This window comes from Oncorhynchus tshawytscha, linkage group LG11 (assembly GCF_018296145.1).
Source record: "Oncorhynchus tshawytscha isolate Ot180627B linkage group LG11, Otsh_v2.0, whole genome shotgun sequence".
Lineage (NCBI taxonomy): Eukaryota > Metazoa > Chordata > Actinopteri > Salmoniformes > Salmonidae > Oncorhynchus > Oncorhynchus tshawytscha.
Genome location: NC_056439.1, coordinates 16618086 through 16638755, shown reverse-complemented (window position 1 = coordinate 16638755; position 20670 = coordinate 16618086). Strand labels below are relative to the sequence as shown.

The 20670-nt window shown below is 42.0% G+C and overlaps 1 protein-coding gene across 5 annotated transcripts; it reads right to left on the bottom strand.

Annotated features, from left to right (window-relative positions):
• Window positions 1–2038: 2038 nt before the first annotated feature.
• On the bottom strand, window positions 2039–19131 carry LOC112261503 (sodium-dependent multivitamin transporter). Of its 5 annotated transcripts, none has more exons than XM_024436888.2 (17): window positions 18955–19131; window positions 12231–12314; window positions 11571–12043; window positions 11280–11345; window positions 11111–11162; window positions 10748–10815; window positions 10337–10491; window positions 9384–9524; window positions 9129–9258; window positions 8579–8667; window positions 8323–8435; window positions 7971–8041; window positions 7784–7870; window positions 7411–7604; window positions 4230–4336; window positions 3869–3990; window positions 2039–3135 (listed from the first exon to the last, which is right to left on the bottom strand). In XM_024436888.2, exons 3-17 carry the CDS (start codon window positions 11916–11918, stop codon window positions 3001–3003), a joined length of 1878 nt encoding a protein of 625 aa, XP_024292656.1. In that variant the 5' UTR covers window positions 11919–12043; window positions 12231–12314; window positions 18955–19131; the 3' UTR covers window positions 2039–3000. The 5 variants fall into 5 exon arrangements, with proteins under 5 accessions (XP_024292656.1, XP_024292654.1, XP_024292658.1 ...); XM_024436886.2 differs by lacking the exon at window positions 18955–19131 and adding an exon at window positions 18332–18823; XM_024436890.2 differs by lacking the exon at window positions 18955–19131 and adding an exon at window positions 18332–18823 and having other exon boundaries at window positions 11275–11345; window positions 11571–11595.
• Between the last annotated feature and the right edge of the window lie 1539 nt (window positions 19132–20670).

Below are 20670 nucleotides of genomic sequence, written 5' to 3'. Positions count from 1 at the left end.
TTGCCTGTCTAGTTAGCGAACATAAAAGTAAGTATTTAGAACAAATGTGCAACAGCCACAATAAAGATACCTCAACTAGCAGCCATAAAAGAAAGACATTACTTTCAAGTTAAATTTCAAGTTAAAAACTTTCCATTGTCAAGCTTTAGAAAATATACATTTGTCTTTGGTTTACAATTGTATCAAATACAATTTCAAGTATGAACACAGTGGCTTCGGAAAGTATTCAGACCCCTTTAATTTTTCCACATTTTGTTACGTTACAGCCTTATTCTAAAATGGATTAAATAAAAAAACGTCAACCTGCACACAATACCAAAGCGAAAACAGCTTTTTAGATTTTTTTGCAAATGTATAAAAATAAGACTTTAATACCTTGTTTACATAATTATTCAGACACATTGTTATGAGACTCGAAATTGAGCTCAGGTGCATCCTGTTTCCATTGATCATCCTTGAGAGGTTTCTACAACTTGATTGGAGTCCACATGTGGTAGTCAATGGAAAGGCACACACCTGTCTATATATGTTCCCACAGTTGACAGTGCATGTCAGGGCAAAAACCAAGCCATGAGGTTGAAGGAATTAGGATCGTGTTGAGGCACAGATCTGGGGAAGGGTACCAAAAATGTCTGCAGCTTTGGTCCCCAAGAACACAGTGGCCTCCATCATTCTTAAATGGATTCAGTTTTGAACCACCAAGAACCTTCCTAGAGCTGGCCGCCCGGCCAAACTGAGCAATCGGGTGAGGGAGGTGACCAAGAACTCGATGGTCACCCTGACAGAGCTCTAGATTTCCTCTATGGTAGTGGGACTGGGAGACTTGTCAGGATTGAGGGAAAGATGAACGGAGCAAAGTACAGAGAGATCATTGATGAAAACCTGCTCCAGAGCACTCAGGAACTCAGACTGGGGCGAAGGTTCACCTTCCAACAGGACAACGACCCTAAGCACACAGCCAAGACAACACAGGAGTTGCTTCAGGATAAGTCTCTGAATGTCTTTGAGTGGCCCAGCCAGAGCCCGGACTTGAACCCAATCAAACATCTCTGGAGAGACCTGAAAGTATCTGCACAGCAACGCTCCCCATCCAACCTGACAGAGCTTGAGAGCATCTGCAGAAAAGAATGGGAGAAAGCGTGCCAAGCTTGTAGCATCATACACAAGAAGACTCAAGGCTGTAATCACTGCCAAAGGTGCTTGAACAAAATACTGAGTAAAGGGTCTGAATACTTATGTAAATGTAATATTTTGGTGTTATTAATAATAAATTAGCAAACATTTCTAAAATCCTGTTTTTGCTATGTCATTATGGGGTAGTGCGTGTGGAATGATGAGGGGGAAAAAACAATTTAATCAATTTTAGAATAAGGCTGTAACCTTAGAACAAGGGATCTGAATACTTTCCAAAGGCACTGCAATTTCTATATTGTTTTTACTTATTTAGCTCATGTATCTTTCCGATAGTAACGCCAATCTTGAACCAGTTCTTAGCAATTAAATGGTTAGTGCATCCAAATGACAACATTAGTTAAAATGGTTTACTACTTACTATTGTAGGAAACCATCTAACTTAAATAATTTGGGCTAACTATCCCTTCAACATTGTGTTTTGGCTCCACAATGAGGGTTGTTATTATACCAATGCTGTACTGTATAGGGTTGATGTAGCATTGTCTGCATATTTGTCTCGACTGAATTGCAGTTTTTATTGTGAGAGCTCTGATGATAAAGATTTCCAATGTTTATTACAAACTTAACTATTTTTCTGGTGATATCAATAATTACTTCCCATGTTGTCTTTGTTTGGCCAGATATGTGATGGTGTACCATACCTCCAAGAGGGCAGGCTTCCTCTCCTCCTCATTCATCTCTACCAACTTCATCACATCCGAGTCTCCTACTCACTGGATATTCAGGAACACTGCCTTTCCCTGCCAACTCAATACTAACTTTACACTAAAACACAAATAGATAATTTTTCTTTATTAGGAACAGTATAATTATCAGCAGCAGTAAAGGACTGTGAAACCTGAAATACATTGAAATGTTTATTTAAGATTTTCTTTTCTAACAAAACCGTCTCAGTATAATTTTACAAAAATATTTTCTGCTTCGACACAACAGGCCAACATGACAAAGTTGTTCACCGGATCACATTACTGAAAGAACTACTCAGTTCTACAAATTAAAGATATTTTCTCATTGACAGCAGCATAGTGATATCAAATATATAACTAACCCAAGATTGAACAGAGCCTGTAGTTTCCAATGGGAGCAAATTAATCATAGTGGGCAGGACAAGCACAAGCTAGTGAGACACAAGCTCCCATTGGCACGTTCTAGCATTTATTTGCATATTTCTGTTGCCTATTCTAAAGTGTGGGTGTGCAATAACTCAATTCACCCTTGCACTCCTAAACAACGTTTTTCAAACTTTGGCAAAGGGTAAAGTCTACAAAATGCAGTCCTCTCAGTTGGTTACAGATTGTAGTTTTAGAAACAGAAAACTGTATGGACATAAAATGTTTGGTCGTTGAGAAAATTGGCAGAATGTCGGCCAAAACCCTTCTGCTCCCACTGCCGGCCACTGGGTTTCCTCTTATCTGTGGTAATGTGTGGTAATATGTGGTAATGAGAGGAAACATAAACCGGATTTTTTGCATTTATACATCCGGTCCATTCAAATCTGAATTCCTCAGAACTAGATAATATGGCCTCGGATTTATCTTTTGATTTCCAGAATACGTAATACTCTACGTATATTTGGTATTGCCATGCGTCATGTACAATATACATGTACAGTCCCAGTGCATTTTTTATCCAGTCACTTGAATTACAAACCTGAAGCAAAGTTTTAAAATAAGAGTCACTCCCGACAACACATCTCCTCAAAAGAAAAAGGTCCTCGGTGAAAAACAGTGACATAAAATGGTGTGGACCATTTCACTGCCCCGTGTGCCACGACATAACATGAGGTTATGGAAGTGTCTCTGTGCATCACACAGTTGTCTCGTGTTCCGTAACAGGTGTGGGGGAAGTGGGAAGAAAGTTCAGCCTCTCCTCTTCTTCTGTGTAGTCGGCCTGAACATTACTTTCCTTGTGTTGTGCAGGTGGACATTCCTGGATGATTGGCTACTCGTACAAAAACATACACTATAAACAACTCACCAAGAGTTAATTTACCTTGAGATAAGATAATGGGTAATGTTAAGTACCCTTGATACAATAGCACATAGTGCCTTCAGAAAGTATAACAATAACATGTGTAAAAAGTAAAGGGGTGTGAATACTTTCTGAAGGCACTGTAGCTTTGTTGAAATGTCTCACACAGACCCAAAACAATAGAACTTGAGTGTTGCTAGCCATAATGACAAAACAATATAACATATTTTAACTGAAGCCAGAGTTCAATCATGGAAGAAGGTGGGTTTTCCACAATGGACTTTTAAACATTTGTCTGCTGTACACACTTGCTGAAAGTGCCGTGTGGAAATCTTCTTATCTGCAATGATTGAATTCCAGCCTATCTTGAATGCATAGCCCCCTCTGCTATAAATGCATCAGGGGAACCTTCAGGAAGCAAACATTGTGGAATGCTGCAGATAGAAACGTCATGAATGGAACTGACGTGATTCTTTATTCTACACGTCAGACAAACATAACATATTTCTATCTGAACGTTCCATTATGTTGTGCCTGCTGAATTGCAACCCTGTGTTTACTGCAGCCCTGAGGACCAGACCTTGTCCAATAATTAATACTTGTTTTTGTTGCAAAATGTTTTGTTGCTTTTTGATGTGGTTTCCACTAATGAACACAATCCTGAACTGTGAGTGTGATGAGCCCATGTGCTCTGTTGACTTACCCTGTGCCCCAGTGGGGTGGCGCAGCACAGATTTTGTTTGAGGTTATCTGGTACGAAGTACAACATGTTGCCCAACAGAGGATACAGAGTGCCTGGGGTCACATCCTCCTCTTTCATTGGTCCTTAAATTAAAGATAAAATCCAACCAATTAGATTAACTTAATTCAGAATCTGTTGTGAAAATGATTGGTCTAATTTACCAGACAGAGATTAAGTGTAGTCCCTGATTAAAAGGCATGCTCAATGAAGAATCTCAATCTCCATTGAGCATGCTTTTTAGTCCAGGAGTAGGTTTAATATGTGTCTGGAAAACCAGCCCTAATTGCATCTTCTATGGTAATGATCAAGAGCTCTCCCCTACCTGTGAGAAAGCTAACGATCAACCCTGTGATCACCACAGTGAAAGAGCTGAGAGCACTGTACCACATGAAGGATAAGGAGTAGAATCTCTGCAGACCCATTGGTTGGCTAAAGAACAGTTGAAAGACATAGTTAAAATAAAATCACAAAATGTATTACAAATTTGCATCTACAGTGTTTTCAGAAAGTATTCATAACCCTTAATTTATTCCACATTTTGTTTTGTTTCTATGCTTGAAAATATGGAGAGTGGTACTCAGTAATGTGTTCTATTGGATTTGATCTAAACATTTTGTTTTCAGGACAAAAAGTGAATTGCTTTGTCACATTTTTTACAGTATTACTTTAGTGCCTTGTTGCAAACAGGATGCCTGTTTTATTCTGTACAGATGTCCTTTTCACTCCTGTCAATTAGGTTAGTATTGTGGAGTAACTACAATGTTGTTGATCTATCCTCAGTTGTTTTCCCCTAACATCACAGCCATTAAACTCTGTTACTGTTTTAAAGTCACCATTGGCCTCATGGTGAAATCCCTGAGCATGTTTTCTTTTACTCCAGCAACTGAGTTAGGAAGTACACCTGTATCTTTGTAGTGACTGGGTGTATTGACACACCATCCAAAATTGTAATTAATAAATTCACCATGTTCAAAGGGATATTCAATGTCTGCTTTTTTGTATTTTTACTCATCTACCAATAGGTACCATTCTTTGCAAAGCATTGGAAAACCTCCCTGGTCTTTGTGGTTGAATCTGTGTTTGAAATTCACTGCCTGACTTAGGGACCTTAACATTTATTTAAAAAATCATGTTAATTAAGGATCGGACTCTTTTTAAAATTTTGACGAAAATGACATACCCAAATCTAACCAGGCTCAGGACCTGAAGGAAGGATATGCATATTCTTGATACCATTTGAAAGGAAAAACTTGGCAGGTTGTGGAATTGTTCAAATAATATAGGAGAATATAACACATTAGATAATACAAAGAAAAACCACGTGTTTTTTTGTATTTTCTTTGTACCATCATTGTTGAAATGCACGAGAAAGGCCAATATACGACTTAGGAATCTAGGCACAATTTAGATTTTGGCCACTAGCTGGCAGCAGTGTATGTGCAAAGTTTTAGACTGATCCAATGAACCATTGTATTTCTGTTCAAAATGTTTTATCAAGACTGCCCAAATGTGCCTAATTGGTTTATTAATAACTTTCTAGTTCATAACTGTGCACTCTCCTTCAAACAATAGCATGGTAGTCTTTCACTGTAATAGCTACTATAAATTGGACAGTGCAGTTCGATTAACAAGAATGTAAGCTGTCTGCCAATATCAGACATGTTTATGCCCTTGGAAATTTTCTGGTTACTTACAACCTCATGCTAATTGCATTAGCCTACGTTAACTCAACTGGCCCTCGGGAGACCCACTGATCCTGCAGCGGTTTTAAACACTTACTGCACACTTATTATGTGACTTGTTAAGAGCACATTTCTACTCCTGAACGTATTTAGACTTTCCATAACAAAGGGGTTGAATACTTGACTCCAAACATTTCAGCTTTTAATTCATTTGTAAAAATGTCTAAAAACATAATTCCATTTCGACATTATGGGGTATTGTGTAGACCACTGACAAAAAAAATATATACAGTGGGGAGAACAAGTATTTGATACACTGCCGATTTTGCATGTTTTCCTACTTACAAAGCATGTAGAGGTCTGTAATTTGTATCATAGGTACACTTCAACTGTGAGAGACGGAATCTAAAACAAAAACCACACTCAATCAAACAGACTACAACCTCTCCACAATGGCCAAGACCAGAGAGCTGTGCAAGGACATCATGGGTAAAATTGTAGACCTGCACAAAGGCTGGGATGGGCTACATGACAATAGGCAAGCAGCTTGGTGAGAAGGCAACAACTGTTAGCGCAATTATTTGAAAATGGAAGAAGTTCAAGATGACGGTCAATCACCCTTGGTCTGGGGCTCCATGCAAGATCTCACCTCATGGGGCATCAATGATCATGAGGAAGGTGAGGGATCGGCCCAGAACTACACGGCAGGACCTGGTCAATGATCTGACGAGAGCTGGGACCACAGTCTCAAAGAAAACCATTAGTAACACACTACGCTGTCATGGATTAAAATCCTGCAGCGCACGCAATGTCCCCCTGCTCAAGCCAGCGCATGTCCAGGCCCGTCTGAAGTTTGCCAATGACCATCTGGATTATCCAGAGGAGGAATGGGAGAAAGTCATGTGGTCTGATGAGACAGAAATAGAGCTTTTTGGTCTAAACTCCACTCGCCGTGTTTGGAGGAAGAAGAAGGATGAGTACAACCCCAAGAACACCATCCCAACCGTGAAGCATGGAGGTGGAAACATCATTCTTTGGGGATGCTTTTCTGCAAAGGGGACAGGACAACTGCACCGTATTGAGGGTAGGATGGATGGGGCCATGAATCGCGAGATCTTGGCCAACAACCTCCTTCCCTCAGTAAGAGCATTGAAGATGGGTCGTGGCTGGGTCTTCCAGCATGACAACGACCCGAAACACACAGCCAGGGCAACTAAGGAGTGGCTCCGTAAGAAGCATCTCAAGGTCCTGGAGTGGCCTAGCCAGTCTCCAGACCTGAACCCAATAGAACATCTTTGGAGGGAGCTGAAAGTCCATATTGCCCAGCGACAGCCCCGAAACCTGAAGGATCTGGAGAAGTTCTGTATGGAGGAGTGGGCCAAAATCCCTGCTGCAGTGTGTGCAAACCTGGTCAAGAACTACAGGAAACGTATGATCTCTGTAATTGCAAACAAAGGTTTCTGTACCAAATATTAAGTTCTGCTTTTCTGATGTATCAAATACTTATGTCATGTAATAAAATGCTAATTAATTACTTAAAAAGCATACAATGTGATTTTTTGGATTTTTGTTTTAGATTCCCTCTCTCACAGTTGAAGTGTACCTATGATAAACATTACAGACCTCTACATGCTTTGTAAGTAGGAAAACCTGCAAAATCGGCAGTGTATCAAATACTTGTTCTCCCCACTGTACATTTAAATCTATAAGCAAACTAAATAGAATACTTTCAGATGATCTGATTATTAGTTGTTGTTTGCCTCTTATGACACATACATTAGATTTTTTATTGAGCTTTTCATGATACACTAAGACTCTTACCTGGATGTACTAGTAGGCACAGCAGTACTATTGAGTGCAGTCCCTATGGCTGTGGTGATGTTTTCTGAGAGTTGTACAGCAGTGCAGTTGAAATGAGACACAGCAGCAGGACCACCAGAGGTACGGGTTACGATGCTCCCGATGCCCACCCAGAAGGCCATCACCAGGCCTGACCCCAAACCCGCCAGGGCACCCTGGAGAAACAGAGTACCTCAATCAATCAAATGTATTGATTGAGTCTTGACCTTTTTACATCAGCAGTTGACACAAAGTGGTTTTAGAATAACCCGGCATGGCGCTAAGTTTGATTCCCACAGGGATCACATTCACATACTAAAAATGTATGCCCTCACTATATACATTGAGTACTTACAGTAGAGTTAGCCCAAGGAAAGAACATCCCGAGACAGAAGATGCCAAGAAGAGGACCACCAACCATTCCAAAGATTTTGAAAGCAGCCTTGAATTTAAATAAATACAAAAATGTCAGAATCAAACATAATATTTGAGTTTTAACTAAATACAGTAAGTTATTCAAATATATCAAATGTTATCCTTACTTGCAAAACGGAATCACTCATCAAGTGGGTTAAATAGGCCATAGCCAGGCACATCAGTCCATATGAACATGCTAGTTCAGAAACAGAAAAAGTAAATGTCACTCTTTAATGCTGATATTATATGAGTGCCGTCTTAGAAAACATCTCACGGGTAAAGTGAGGAAAGCATGATGTAGAACTTACAAATAAGTTAAGAGACACTGTCAACAGTGAGCAGGGCCCCGTTCAGAAACAACCCCTAGTCCCTATCCCATAGGCACTTGATCTGATCTACTGTACATGAAGTGGCTGGGTCCTATGGGATAAGGTCTAGGGGTTGTTTCTGGACAGGGCCCAGGATATCTCAACGTACCCAGTCCCTTGGAGAGCAGGGTGGCCCTGGCCTCTGTCATGGATGAGCAGTGTGGTTTGATCAGGTCCTCCAAGGTCACTGTGGCCAGAGAGTTAAAGGCTGACGAGATGGTGCTGTGGAGACAAACATGAAACTAAGTGTCAACACCAAAGCACCCTTCTGATCCTATGCTTCTGCTTTTTCTGTATGTCTAGGCTGGGTTAATGTAAAGCCCTTTGTGACGAAGGGTGTTAAAAATATTGATTGATTGACATACCTGAGAGCTGCACTAAATACGCAAGCTATAAACAGTCCAGACAGACCAGGTAGATCCTGCAGCATGTCCATAACAAAGTATAACACCATCTGTGGATAGAGAACACATAATGGTTGGTGTAATGTAGGTAAGAGTGTTTATTTTTTTAAATTTTATTTTACCTTTATTTTACTAGGCAAGTCAGTTAAGAACAAATTCTTATTTTCAATGACAGCCTAGGAACAGTGGGTTAACTGCCTGTTCAGGGGCAGAACAACAGATTTGTACCTTGTCAGCTCGGGGATTTGAACTTGCAACCTTCCGGTTACTAGTCCAACGCTCTAACCACTAGGCTACACTGCCGAGTGTGGCACTAGCTACACCAGGTTTGTGGGTTCAATTCTCACAGGAGATCACAGACACAAAAAATGTATGCACTCACTGTACTATAGGTAAATTTGAATAAAAACATCTGCTGACTGCTAAATTGCAGATTACTTAACCCACAAGCTACAATACTCTAATGATGTTTGACAGACCAAAATAATAACACTCACACACTTCTACTGACCTCATTTTTTGATAAGTTGCCTATTTTGTGAAATTGGTCCTCCCCACAGTAACGCGCAAACATGACCAGCCCCATGACACAGCTCAGAGCTAGAGCTACCTGTAGAGAGGGAAACACCATGTAGCAAGACCTGCAGAATCACAACGTATTAAAATAGGTCAGTATCCATACCATTACAATGGTATTACCACATGATTCCATGTGTATGTACTGTAATGTGGTGTTGTGTATGGAGTGTGGTACATGCAGTCTTACATGATGGCTTCCCGCTCGGTCTTGGAGCTGAGGTATCTCTGGACCTGGGCCTGGTTGACCCCGTACAGAGACAGCATCAGGAAGATCCCTCCCACCCCCAGCGTCCAGAATGTGTACCTCTCCGTAGGGTCAGGATTCAGGCTGTAGAACAGGCATGACAAGAGGGAGAACATAGAATTGGAATATTAGAACTGGAACATTTATTTATTTTATTTTTTATTTCACCTTTATTTGACCAGGTCGTCTAGTTGAGAACAAGTTCTCATTTGCAACTGCGACCTGGCCAAGATAAAGCAAAGCAGTTTGACACATACAACAACACAGGGAGTAAACAAACATGCAATCAATAATACAGTAGAAAAAGTATATATATACAGCATGTGCAAATGAGGTAGGATAAGGGAGGTAAGGCAATAAATAGGCCATGGTGGCGAAGTAATTACAATATAGCAATTAAACACTGGAATGGTAGAATGTGCAGAAGATTAACGTGCAAGTAGACATACTGGGGTGCAAAATAAATAAATACAGTATGGGGATGAGGTAGTTGGATGGGCTATTTACAGATGGGCTATGTACAGGTGCAGTGATCTGTGAGCTGCTGTGACAGCTGGTGCTTAAAGCTAGTGAGGGAGATAAGAGTCTCCAGCTTTAGTGATTTTTGCAGTTCGTTCCAGTCATTGGCAGCAGAGAACTGGAAGGAGAGGCGGCCAAAGGAAGAATTGGCTTTGGGGGTGACCAGTGAGATATACCTGCTGGAGCGCGTGCTACGCGCTGCTAGGTGCTGCTATGGTGACCATTGAGCTGAGATAAGGCGGGGCTTTACCTAGCAGAGACTTGTAGATGACCTGGAGCCAGTGGGTGGAATTTAAGATGTCCTTAAATCAAACTTTAAACAGGATCGCCAGTCATCGCTTGAATACATGAAGATAGTAACCAGTCTGTCTACTCACTCTATGCCAGAGATACGGTTCCCCTCCCAGACCTTCCTCCAGACCTCTGCTAACCCTCCAGTCTGCTGGACCCCCACCACGATGACCGCCAGCTGGCCAGCAAACATCACTATGGTCTGGAAGACATCTGTCCAGATCACTGCCTTCAAGCCTCCCTGTCAGGACCAGGCACAACACGGAGGCATAGAGCCTATTATCGTATAGGCTTCAAGCTTATAATGGCTGATGTTACATCTAAAGATATAGAGAAAAAAAGGACACTTCGCAATGACATTTCATAATGTCAACGTTAAACTTTTTTTTTCATGAGTACATTTGATTTGTACTTTAGATTGTCGTATTTCCAGTTTATTTACCATTGTGTAATAACAGCATATTTACAAACTCTGAAAATAACAAAGAACAACTTACCAGAGTAGTATACAGTGTACACACCAGTCCAGTGGCCAGTACTGCTCCCCATAGATCAAAGCCAGTAACTATAGGGAAGCATGGAACCAAATTAAGCAACCTTTACTCATTCATAATGTGCATTTTGCATAATTCTAGATAACCTACTCATGGCACAAAACACAGTAACATTTCCAGTTTCCCAGACACAGATTAAGCCTAGTCCTGGACTAAAAAAAACCTCTTTCAACTGAGAATGTCCCTGGATGCATTTGAGTCCTGGACTACGCTTAATCTATGTCTTGGAGACAGCAATAACCCGCATTAAAGTGTTAAAACTTATCACGGTCTGTAAATCCTAAAAGCAAAGCCTAAATTACTGACCTGCATTGAGTGCTAGGGCCGGAGTGTACACACAAACACCCATATAGATGACCTGCAAGAGATAGCAGCAGTCATATCAGTGGAAAAACTGATCATCAACAACACTTACAAGTTATTTATTTTACTTGTTTATGTCTTTATTATTGCATCTGGTATGTATGGACCTTACTGTCTGAAAGATGAAGGTAAGTGTTCCACAGATACGCACTGGTTTGCTAAAGCGCAGTTCCAGATACTGAAAAGAAACAATACTATCACTAAGTGACATATACACATCAGTATATTCAGAATGTATTTATTCATTATTTATTTCCCTACCAGAAACCAATACTATGTAAACTCCTTAGCAGGGTTTAAAAGCTAGGCCTATACATTTCAACTGGTATTAGCCTACATATTTTAATTCCAAAGACTTCTCTCCATCAGGGGTTAAGTTTGCAAAGAATCTACAAGTACGTACCTGGTAAGCGCTGGTAAGATGCAGCCTGTAGAACACAGGAATGAAAACATGTGCTGGAATTAATAGGCCCAAGATGTAAGCACAGCCTATGAACCAGTACTGAGTGCCATGGGTATAGATCTCTGCCGGCACGCCCACTATAGCCACCGCTGACTGAAATGTAGCGATAAGTGACAGGGATACAGGAAGGCAGCTCATGCTCCGGTCCGCTAGCAGGAACTCCTGAGTTGTGCGCTGCCGACCCCCTGACAGGGCGTAATACAGCCCTATGCCCATGGATGCCACCAGCAATAGGGCAAATATGACATAGTCGATAGTGGTGAAGTGCATTCTTTCCAAAGGATCCATCTTGGAGCCAGTGATCAGGATATGGCTACTGTGGCTAAATGGGATGGAGATGGATGTGGAGGGGACGTCTCAGTGGCGTAAGGGGAGAGTCTTTGCCCAACAGCCTTGCACAGATTTCAGACACACTGTAATAAAATATGGGGGGAAACATGTTGATTAACTCGGAATGCCGCCTTTATTGGTAACTACCTACCTAACTACTCCCTCAAGAAACCCGAACTTGGTTTGAGTATGATGAATTAGGTCAACGTTATTGTTTGCCACAATAAATCTATTTAAAGCACACAGTCATTTCAAGAAGCTTTCACATACCTCTCCTTCAGTCCAAAACATCCTTCTGGAAAAGACAATTTGACAAGCAGGATAAATTGCCTCCACAAGCTTTCAGATCACCATCTTTACGAAAGGCAAGTCAGAAGAGATTTTCCATTACTGCCATTGCATTGCAGTTGTCAGCTTAACTGCATTTTTAAACAAATAAAAACACTTTTAAAACGCTATTTGGAGAACGGCAAAAACAAGCAAAAAATTATCCCAGCCATTATCACCTTGACGGCCATGAGTTAATACACCTCAGTTGAACTACAAACACATAGCCTATTAGGTATACAACTGTAATGTTATAGCCCTGAAAATATGAGAAATTATTCACACTGACATGTAGCATTAGCGCGGAAACAAATACGTAGGACATTTTTAGAGCTGTAATGTTTGCATTTTAATGTAGGCCTATAAAAATATGAGCCATGTGGAAATTTTCATATTAATATACAATGCACAAAAAAATAAAGGGAACACTTACACAACACAATGTAACTCCAAGTCAATCACACTTCTGTGAAATCAAACTGTCCACTTAGGAAGCAACACTGATTGACAACAAATTTCACGTGCTGTTGTGCAAATGGCATAGACAACAGGTGGAAATTATAGGCAATTAGCAAGACACCCCCAATAAAGGAGTGGTTCTGCAGGTGGTAACCACAGACCACTTCTTAGTTCCTATGCTTCCTGGCTGATGTTTTGGTCACTTTTGAATGCTGGTGGTGCTTTCACTCTAGTGGTAGCATGAGACGGAGTCTACAACCCACACAAGTGGCTCAGGTAGTGCAGCTCATCCAGGATAGCACATCAATGCGAGCTGTGGCAAGAAGGTTTGCTGTGTCTGTCAGCATAGTGTCCAGAGCATGGAGGCGGTACCAGGAGACAGGCCAGTACATCAGGAGACGTGGAGGAGGCCGTAGGAGGGCAACAACCCAGCAGCAGGACCGCTACCTCTGCCTTTGTGCAAGGACGAACAGGAGGAGCACTGCCAGAGCCCTGCAAAATGATCTCCAGCAGGCCACAAATGTGCATGTGTCTGCTCAAACGGTCAGAAACAGACTCCATGAGGGTGGTATGAGGGCCCTGACGTCCACAGGTGGGGGTTGCGCTTACAGCCCAACACCGTGCAGGACGTTTGGCATTTGCCAGAGAACACCAAGATTGGCAAATTCGCCACTGGCGCCCTGTGCTCTTCACAGATGAAAGCAGGTTCACACTGAGCACATGTGACAGACGTGACAGAGTCTGGAGACGTCGTGGAGAACGTTCTGCTGCCTGCAACATCCTCCAGCATGACCGGTTTGGCGGTGGGTCAGTCATGGTGTGGGGTGGCATTTCTTTGGGGGGGCCGCACAGCCCTCCATGTGCTCGCCAGAGGTAGCCTGACTGCCATTAGGTACCGAGATTAGATCCTCAGACCCCTTGTGAGACCACATGCTGGTGCGGTTGGCCCTGGGTTCCTCCTAATGCAAGACAATGCTAGACCTCATGTGGCTGGAGTGTGTCAGCAATTCCTGCAAGAGGAAGGCATTGATGCTATGGACTGGCCCGCCCATTCCCCAGACCTGAATCCAATTGAGCACATCTGGGACATCATGTCTCGCTCCATCCACCAACGCCACACCAGACTGTCCAGGAGTTGGCGGATGCTTTAGTCCAGGTCTGGGAGGGGATCCCTCAGGAGACCATCCACCACCTCATCAGGAGCATGCCCAGGTGTTGTAGGGAGGTCATACAGGCACGTGGAGGCCACACACACTACTGAGCCTCATTTTGACTTGTTTTAAGGACATTACATCAAAGTTGGATCAGCCTGTAGTGTGGTTTTCCACTTTAATTTTGAGTGTCACTCCAAATCCAGACCTCCATGGGTTGATAAATTTGATTTCCATTGATAATTTGTGTGATTTTGTTGTCAGCACATTCAACTATGTGAAGAAAAAAGTATTAAATAAGAATATTTCATTCATTCATTCAGATCTAGGATGTGTTATTTTAGTGTTACCTTTATTTTTTGAGCAGTGTGTGTGTATATATATATATATATGCCATTTAGTAGACGCTTTTATCCAAAGTGACTTACAGTCATGCGTGCATACATTTTACATATGGGTGGTCGCAGGAATCGATTGCATTTTAATGTAGGCCTATAAGGCAGATGGGCCATGTGGAGATGTTCATATTGAAACATATTTTTTTAAGTTCTTTGTTTATCCAGTTCCTCAGGGAACCACACATGGGGCCCCGACACCAAGTTTGGGAATCACTGTGCCTGTGTTAGACATACTTCATCCTTCTAACGGATTAAGTAATACTAGCCAAAGCCCTTCAGCCTTACTGCAATAGAAATATCTGCTGGCAGCTAGCCACTGGACTGACCTACAGGGGTGAAGGTAGATTTAATTTCTTCCCGGTATGGGAATAATTACATATATAATCCATATTCATTCAATAGCATCTCTGTGGGCCTAGTCGTAAAGATCTGTCTTTTTTTTATTTTTTACGTATTACATTTTACCGTGGCATAAATACAACCAGTCGTGATGTTATCTGATTGTCAAACAATCACTTCAAAAGGCTCCTTTACTAGGCTATCTGCGCACGTTCATTCACTCGCAACAGTTTTCAAGCCTCCAAACAGTGGTAAATGGAAATAGACATGTTACACAAAACACCAAAAATCTACTGCTCTGTACGCACGCGTCTCGGTGGCGGCACCTAATCTCTGCCTTGGAAAAATGTCAAGTGTCCTCGTCGAACCACATCGCATTTGTGAGCGTAGACTATATCCGTTTTCAAGTCCAATCGCTAATTTTCATACGGTAATGATAAATAATAGTGTAATAGCCTACATTTTTCTTTACATTCTGTTTTGTGATAGGCTCGTGTATTATTGGTACGGCGTACCCCAACTATTTATTTGACTGTGGTGCCGTACCAGAGTACTTTCACCCTGTATATAAGCGACTATTTACCAGTTGTGTACTCATTCTCAGAGAATCGGATATAGTTTGTTTTTGGATATCTGTTGACACGGCCGCTGTCGCGGGGCGGTTTTAAAAATGCCTCGTCCAGCATCTAGCAAAACACACTTTCAGCAGCGTCTCTTGTTGCCTACTTCACCGACTGAGAGATGGGGTAGTTCGTTTCACGTCTCAGGCCAGGCCTCGGCCTGTGCTGCTAGAGCAGTGGTTCCCAACCCTTTTCGGTTAGTGTAAGACCAACTTGAGTTTTGCTATGCCTGGAGTACCGTCTTCTCAGAGGGGTGCTAGTACCCCTGGTTGGGAAACAATGTGCAAGAGGGCAATATTGTGCAACTGCAGCTTGCAATTTGGGGCGTTCCTGCATGTGGTCATTCCCCAAATATTCATGCGTGTGACACTTTTGAATGTGGGTCAAAAGGAAAATAAACTTGCACTCAACATCGTTACCAGACATACGGAAAACAGTGCGCGACAGGCAGGGGCGAAGGACACGGTCTACCGGTGTCGCCACCAGAGCAGATGGGAGGCTGGGGAGACAGCACACTAGCTTGCTGGTTAGCTAGCACACGCTGTCGCCCACGCCTCCCACCGACTGTGTACCGGAGAAAACCGTGTCACAGACGGGTGCGAACCTCGCTCCTGCTTCCCGCTAGCACAATAGACGGGAGGCTGGGGCGACACCGCGTGTTAGCTAACAAGTTGCTAGTTAGTTAGCACACAGTGTCACCTGCATTGTACCGGACTAGCTGGCTTAGCTAGCACACAGTGCCTTTCACTCCCACCTGCCCTCGTTGTCGTTAACAGAAATGCGGTGACGAAGGACACTGTGTACAGCTATCGCCCCCGCCCTTCTTCTGCAGCCATCCAACGTTATTGTGCATTAACGTCACCTATTGTACTGGAGCGACCCCGCCTGTCACCGTTCCTCTTCTATGGTGTAATGGCGTTCGCAACAATTGGTTCTGGATTCTGCCACCCACTGTGCGGGTGGATAATAAGGATTTTTTTTTAAATGAAATAATGTGAGTAAAAAATAAATAAAATATCATACCAACTATCAAAAAATAAATTAACTAAACATAATCAACCTGCTTTTCTGTAAATTAAAAAAAAACTAAATCAGGTCCCTACACTGTCTCGGAAGAGTCCTGTGGGGTGGGACATATCCTAGCTACAATAGTCCTTGCCATGAACTCTTGGAGCCACAAAAACTTCTCGGCTGCAGATATAATGATGTTGAGCTTCTTGGACTTCTTAGACACTTGTGCTGTACAATTAGTCACTGTGGCTATAAATGCCACAAAATCACCTTTCTTCACAATGAGTGTATCCAGATAAATCAATTGACTTAAAACACTAGCAAATGGTTGCAATGCATCCACCGCCATATCTTCAACTCTCTTCACCGCCTTCACATAGGAGATCCGGTGCACAGTTCTGATCCTTGACATCCTTCAGTCTGGAGTATGAACCCCACCACATTTTCCATTCACTGATTCTTCAATACCCTACTTGTCCCATCTGCAAACGTTTGATACGTGACCATATCCTTTACAATTCCCACACTGTAATGGTTGGACAAATGCTCTCACCACACACACATCCAAGTTTCACGTGTTCAGGTAGAGTCTCCTCAAACCACAATAATATTGATAGGCTTTTCTCCTTTACCATACGGGTCATGCGAAGTGCACTGACCACTCCTGGGATTTTCTGACTAAGGTACTCCTCATTGGTGGCTCCAGAGTGGCGCAGCGGACTAAGGCACTGCATCTCAGTGCTAGAATCGTCACTACAGACCCTGGTTTGATCCTGGGCTGTATCACAACCAGCTGTGATCGGGAGTCCCATAGGTCGGTGCACAATTGGCCCAGTGCCTTCCAGGTTTGGCTGGAGTAGGCTGTCATTGTAAATAAGAATTTGTTTTTAACTGACTTGCCTTGTTAAATAAAGGTTAAAAAAAATCCAACGAGACTCCAGCTATAACTCCTTTGGCAGGCGTCCTGCTCCGAAGAGGAATACAGGTACTTCTGATGTGTGCAATTTTGCCAGATCCATTGCACGCTTCTTCTGTTCTTCATCGACACAATTCACCAAAACAAGGCCGCTTCTAGTCACCTTTATTGAATCCACCTTTCCCACTGCTTTCTTCACAGTCCTCAATATTACAAGTGGATTTCCCAAATGAACCCCCTTGTCCAGAAAACGCAGTCCAATAAGAAATGTATTATTGGAACAGTACTTTTCTTCTACAACTTTTGCTCATTTTGTTCCATTCTTTGATTTCACTATTTTTCATTCATTATCACACTCTTCACTTGCCGCACTTTCAGATTCAAGCACAGTCGCCATTTCCCAAGATACACTCCCCCCCGCCTGATATATCTTTTTATTATTATCAATACAGGGATAAAGAGAGGTTCCTGAAGATGCAGGAATACCCACATGCAGTAACGAACCCGAATTACAAGCCGCAATTGCACCCTTCTTCGAGAGTGCGGAGTTATCCTTTTGAAAGCACGTGAGCAAAGAGGTTCTAAACCTTCAGGGAACGCTTGCGAAACAGACCAGGGGTTTGAGAAGTCAATGAGTAAAGTAAAGCTATGTTATTACTCCAACCTTGTGAAAGTGACACTTACATTTTTCGTCAAAAACAACTTTATTTGTAACTTTAATTTGACGGCCTACATATGCGCAGTTCGGCGCGAAACGGCCGTTTGACCCGATGACGTATCTTTGCGCATGAGTTTAGCTAGATAACATCGCCTACAAGTGTGATCGGGATTTCTATTGGAGAAGCAGTTTTAGCCTATCTTCATATTGTATAGTCTTTGGTGTGAATGTGCCGCTAAAAAGGCACATATATCGTGGACGCAGACGAACATACCTAACAAAAATCACTGTTCATGATTCCACTCGTTCGCAAAGAGTCGGGCGTGATTAGAAGTCGGTCAGATCAAGAATATAAGCGTTCTGAGGTTTGTTTAATCAATACTCGGAGCAATATTTATATGTTGACGTGTAGTTTATTTTCTTTGTGTACAAAATACCGGTGTCCTCATACGTATGTATATATGGCCATGTACCATTGACTGTACATCTTACCTGTATAAGATGTGACGACAGTCAACTTCCAATCCAGCACTTTTGTAAATCTATGTCCTGTCATCATGCGTCGCGACAAGGTTGCATGCTTTGAAAACGTGGTTTACTTTGGACCAGGCATAATCTCAAAATCTGATGATAATTGTCCCATAGGTAATAAGCGAAAATCAAAAGCCTCTCAAAAAGCTTCAGAAATTCAAAAATGTTCTGAAGTTATCTAGAGATGGTTATCTGCAAAACGACACATGGGGATGACTCATCCACGTCTCCGTTGTTCATGAATGTCACGTTTTGGTTAGTTAACAAACACCTAGAATATGACAAATTAGCATCTAAAGATACACCATTACTCTTCACTTTTATCATTTAAATGTACCTCATTGATCATAAGAATGTTTTAGTTCTTCATTGAAAGCAATCCTTTGTAAACATTTGTTGTCCATGACGATTATAGCGCTTTCCTCTTGCAATTACTCATGCCTAGAAAGTGGGCTGGGTCATCGACAGCACAGTGGACACTATATAATACCCATAAAACCTAGCGGGAAAACCCGGTAATGGTTCCAATCATTTTTCAATTTTAGAACTACTTCATATAAGGTCTGTGTTTCGTGTAGACTTACCCTGGCGTGACGTTTTGATAGCCATGTAATTCTCTAGGACAAGTTGAGTGTTCTCAATATTTTCTCCTCGAAAATGCTAATTAGCAACAGAGAAGACTTCAGCAAGACTACGAAATCCTGCAGGGAGCTCCTGCACCTCATCTCTAATCACACTGTCAGCTACCATTCACCAGCGTGATCACGTTTGTGCCCAATCCATGAATGTGCGTCCCCTTTGTATGTCTTAGCTAGCCACTGACTACACTTTAGCTAGCTAGTTAGCAGAGCAGTAGATCAAAAAATAATTTTGTTTTAGACTAGATAAGTCTTTGTACAGTACGTCGACTTTGGTGTCTAGTTCAGACCTTATGGCATTTTCAAGGATGAGCATTAAAAGGGGAGAAGACCACTGGAAGTCTGGCCATTTTGAGAAGTGCAGCTATAGTGAAGGGCAATTAACCAGTTTGGTCAGGGCCAGCATAAGGGTAAAGCTTATCCTGTGTCGGTGAGTGTAGCTATTAAATTAAGTTTGAGCATTTTAGCAATACATTGTTTCCTACACATCTGTCAACATTCTAAAAGAGCCACTTAATCAATTATAGATTACCCAGATACCAGACTTCGACGAGTGATAATTCAGTTCCGGAATGTCATTGAAAAGGAATCTAAAAATCTATTGACGTTCAAAAAATGGACTTTTTTTTTTACAGTATTGTAGTTTCATGACGAGACAAATCTTCAAAAGGGCACAGCATTTATTTATTCAGAGTGGTAAATGCATTCACACAGTCTTGATTTATTGAATCCATCCCACTATATGATTGATGTCAAGTGATAAAATCCCAAGGTGTCAATTAAACGTTTATGGAAAAATTGTATTTGTCCTCATGTTTATTTATTTGTCCTCACAGTTTATTAATATTGTAACGGCCCTGGTTTTATAAGCGCGGAAATCGACTCTGCCGCTCGAGCATACTTTTGCGGCATAGTCGATAGCACGCCGGACCTCGGGCTAGAAGGTTGAGGGTTCGAGACCTGCTCCCTGCTGTTTCATTACAATATTCTAAAACTAATGTCATCAATAAAATCAAACTATTTATATAGCACAGTTCTTACAACAGATGCATTTTGCTACACTTGCAATAACATCTGCTAACCATGTGTATGTGACCAATAAAATGTGATTTGATTTCAAGGTGTTTAGTCATTAGATGGGGTGTTGTCTGCAAAGTGGGGCACAGATAACGAAGAGGAAACCGGTACAAAAGTATCTATATCCATAGGAAAACGAGTCCTATATCGACATAGCCTGAAAGGCCGCTCAGCAAGGAAGAAACCACTGCTCCAAAACCACCATTAAAAAAAATCCAGACTACAGTTTGCAACTGCACATGGGGACAAAGATTGTACTTTTTTGGAGAAATCAAGGCATTCAACATGGCTACAGGGATGGATGTGCAGGAGTCAGGGCTTTGGGTCACATGGTCTGGGATCATGGGTGCCTCACCGGATGGTCTGATGGGCACCACAGCAGTGGTGGAGGTCGTGTCCATATGGTGCAAGGGACCTTACCATTGAAGAGGCAGTGAAGTTGAATGATTTTTATATCCAGGAGGAGGGAGGGTCTGACAGGCTCAGTGAAGACCATCCTTACTGGCACCAGGTCCAAGGGCAGCTTCACATCTCTAGAAGGAACACTTGCTTCATCCCCATCCAGAATGACAACCTCTTGCTGGA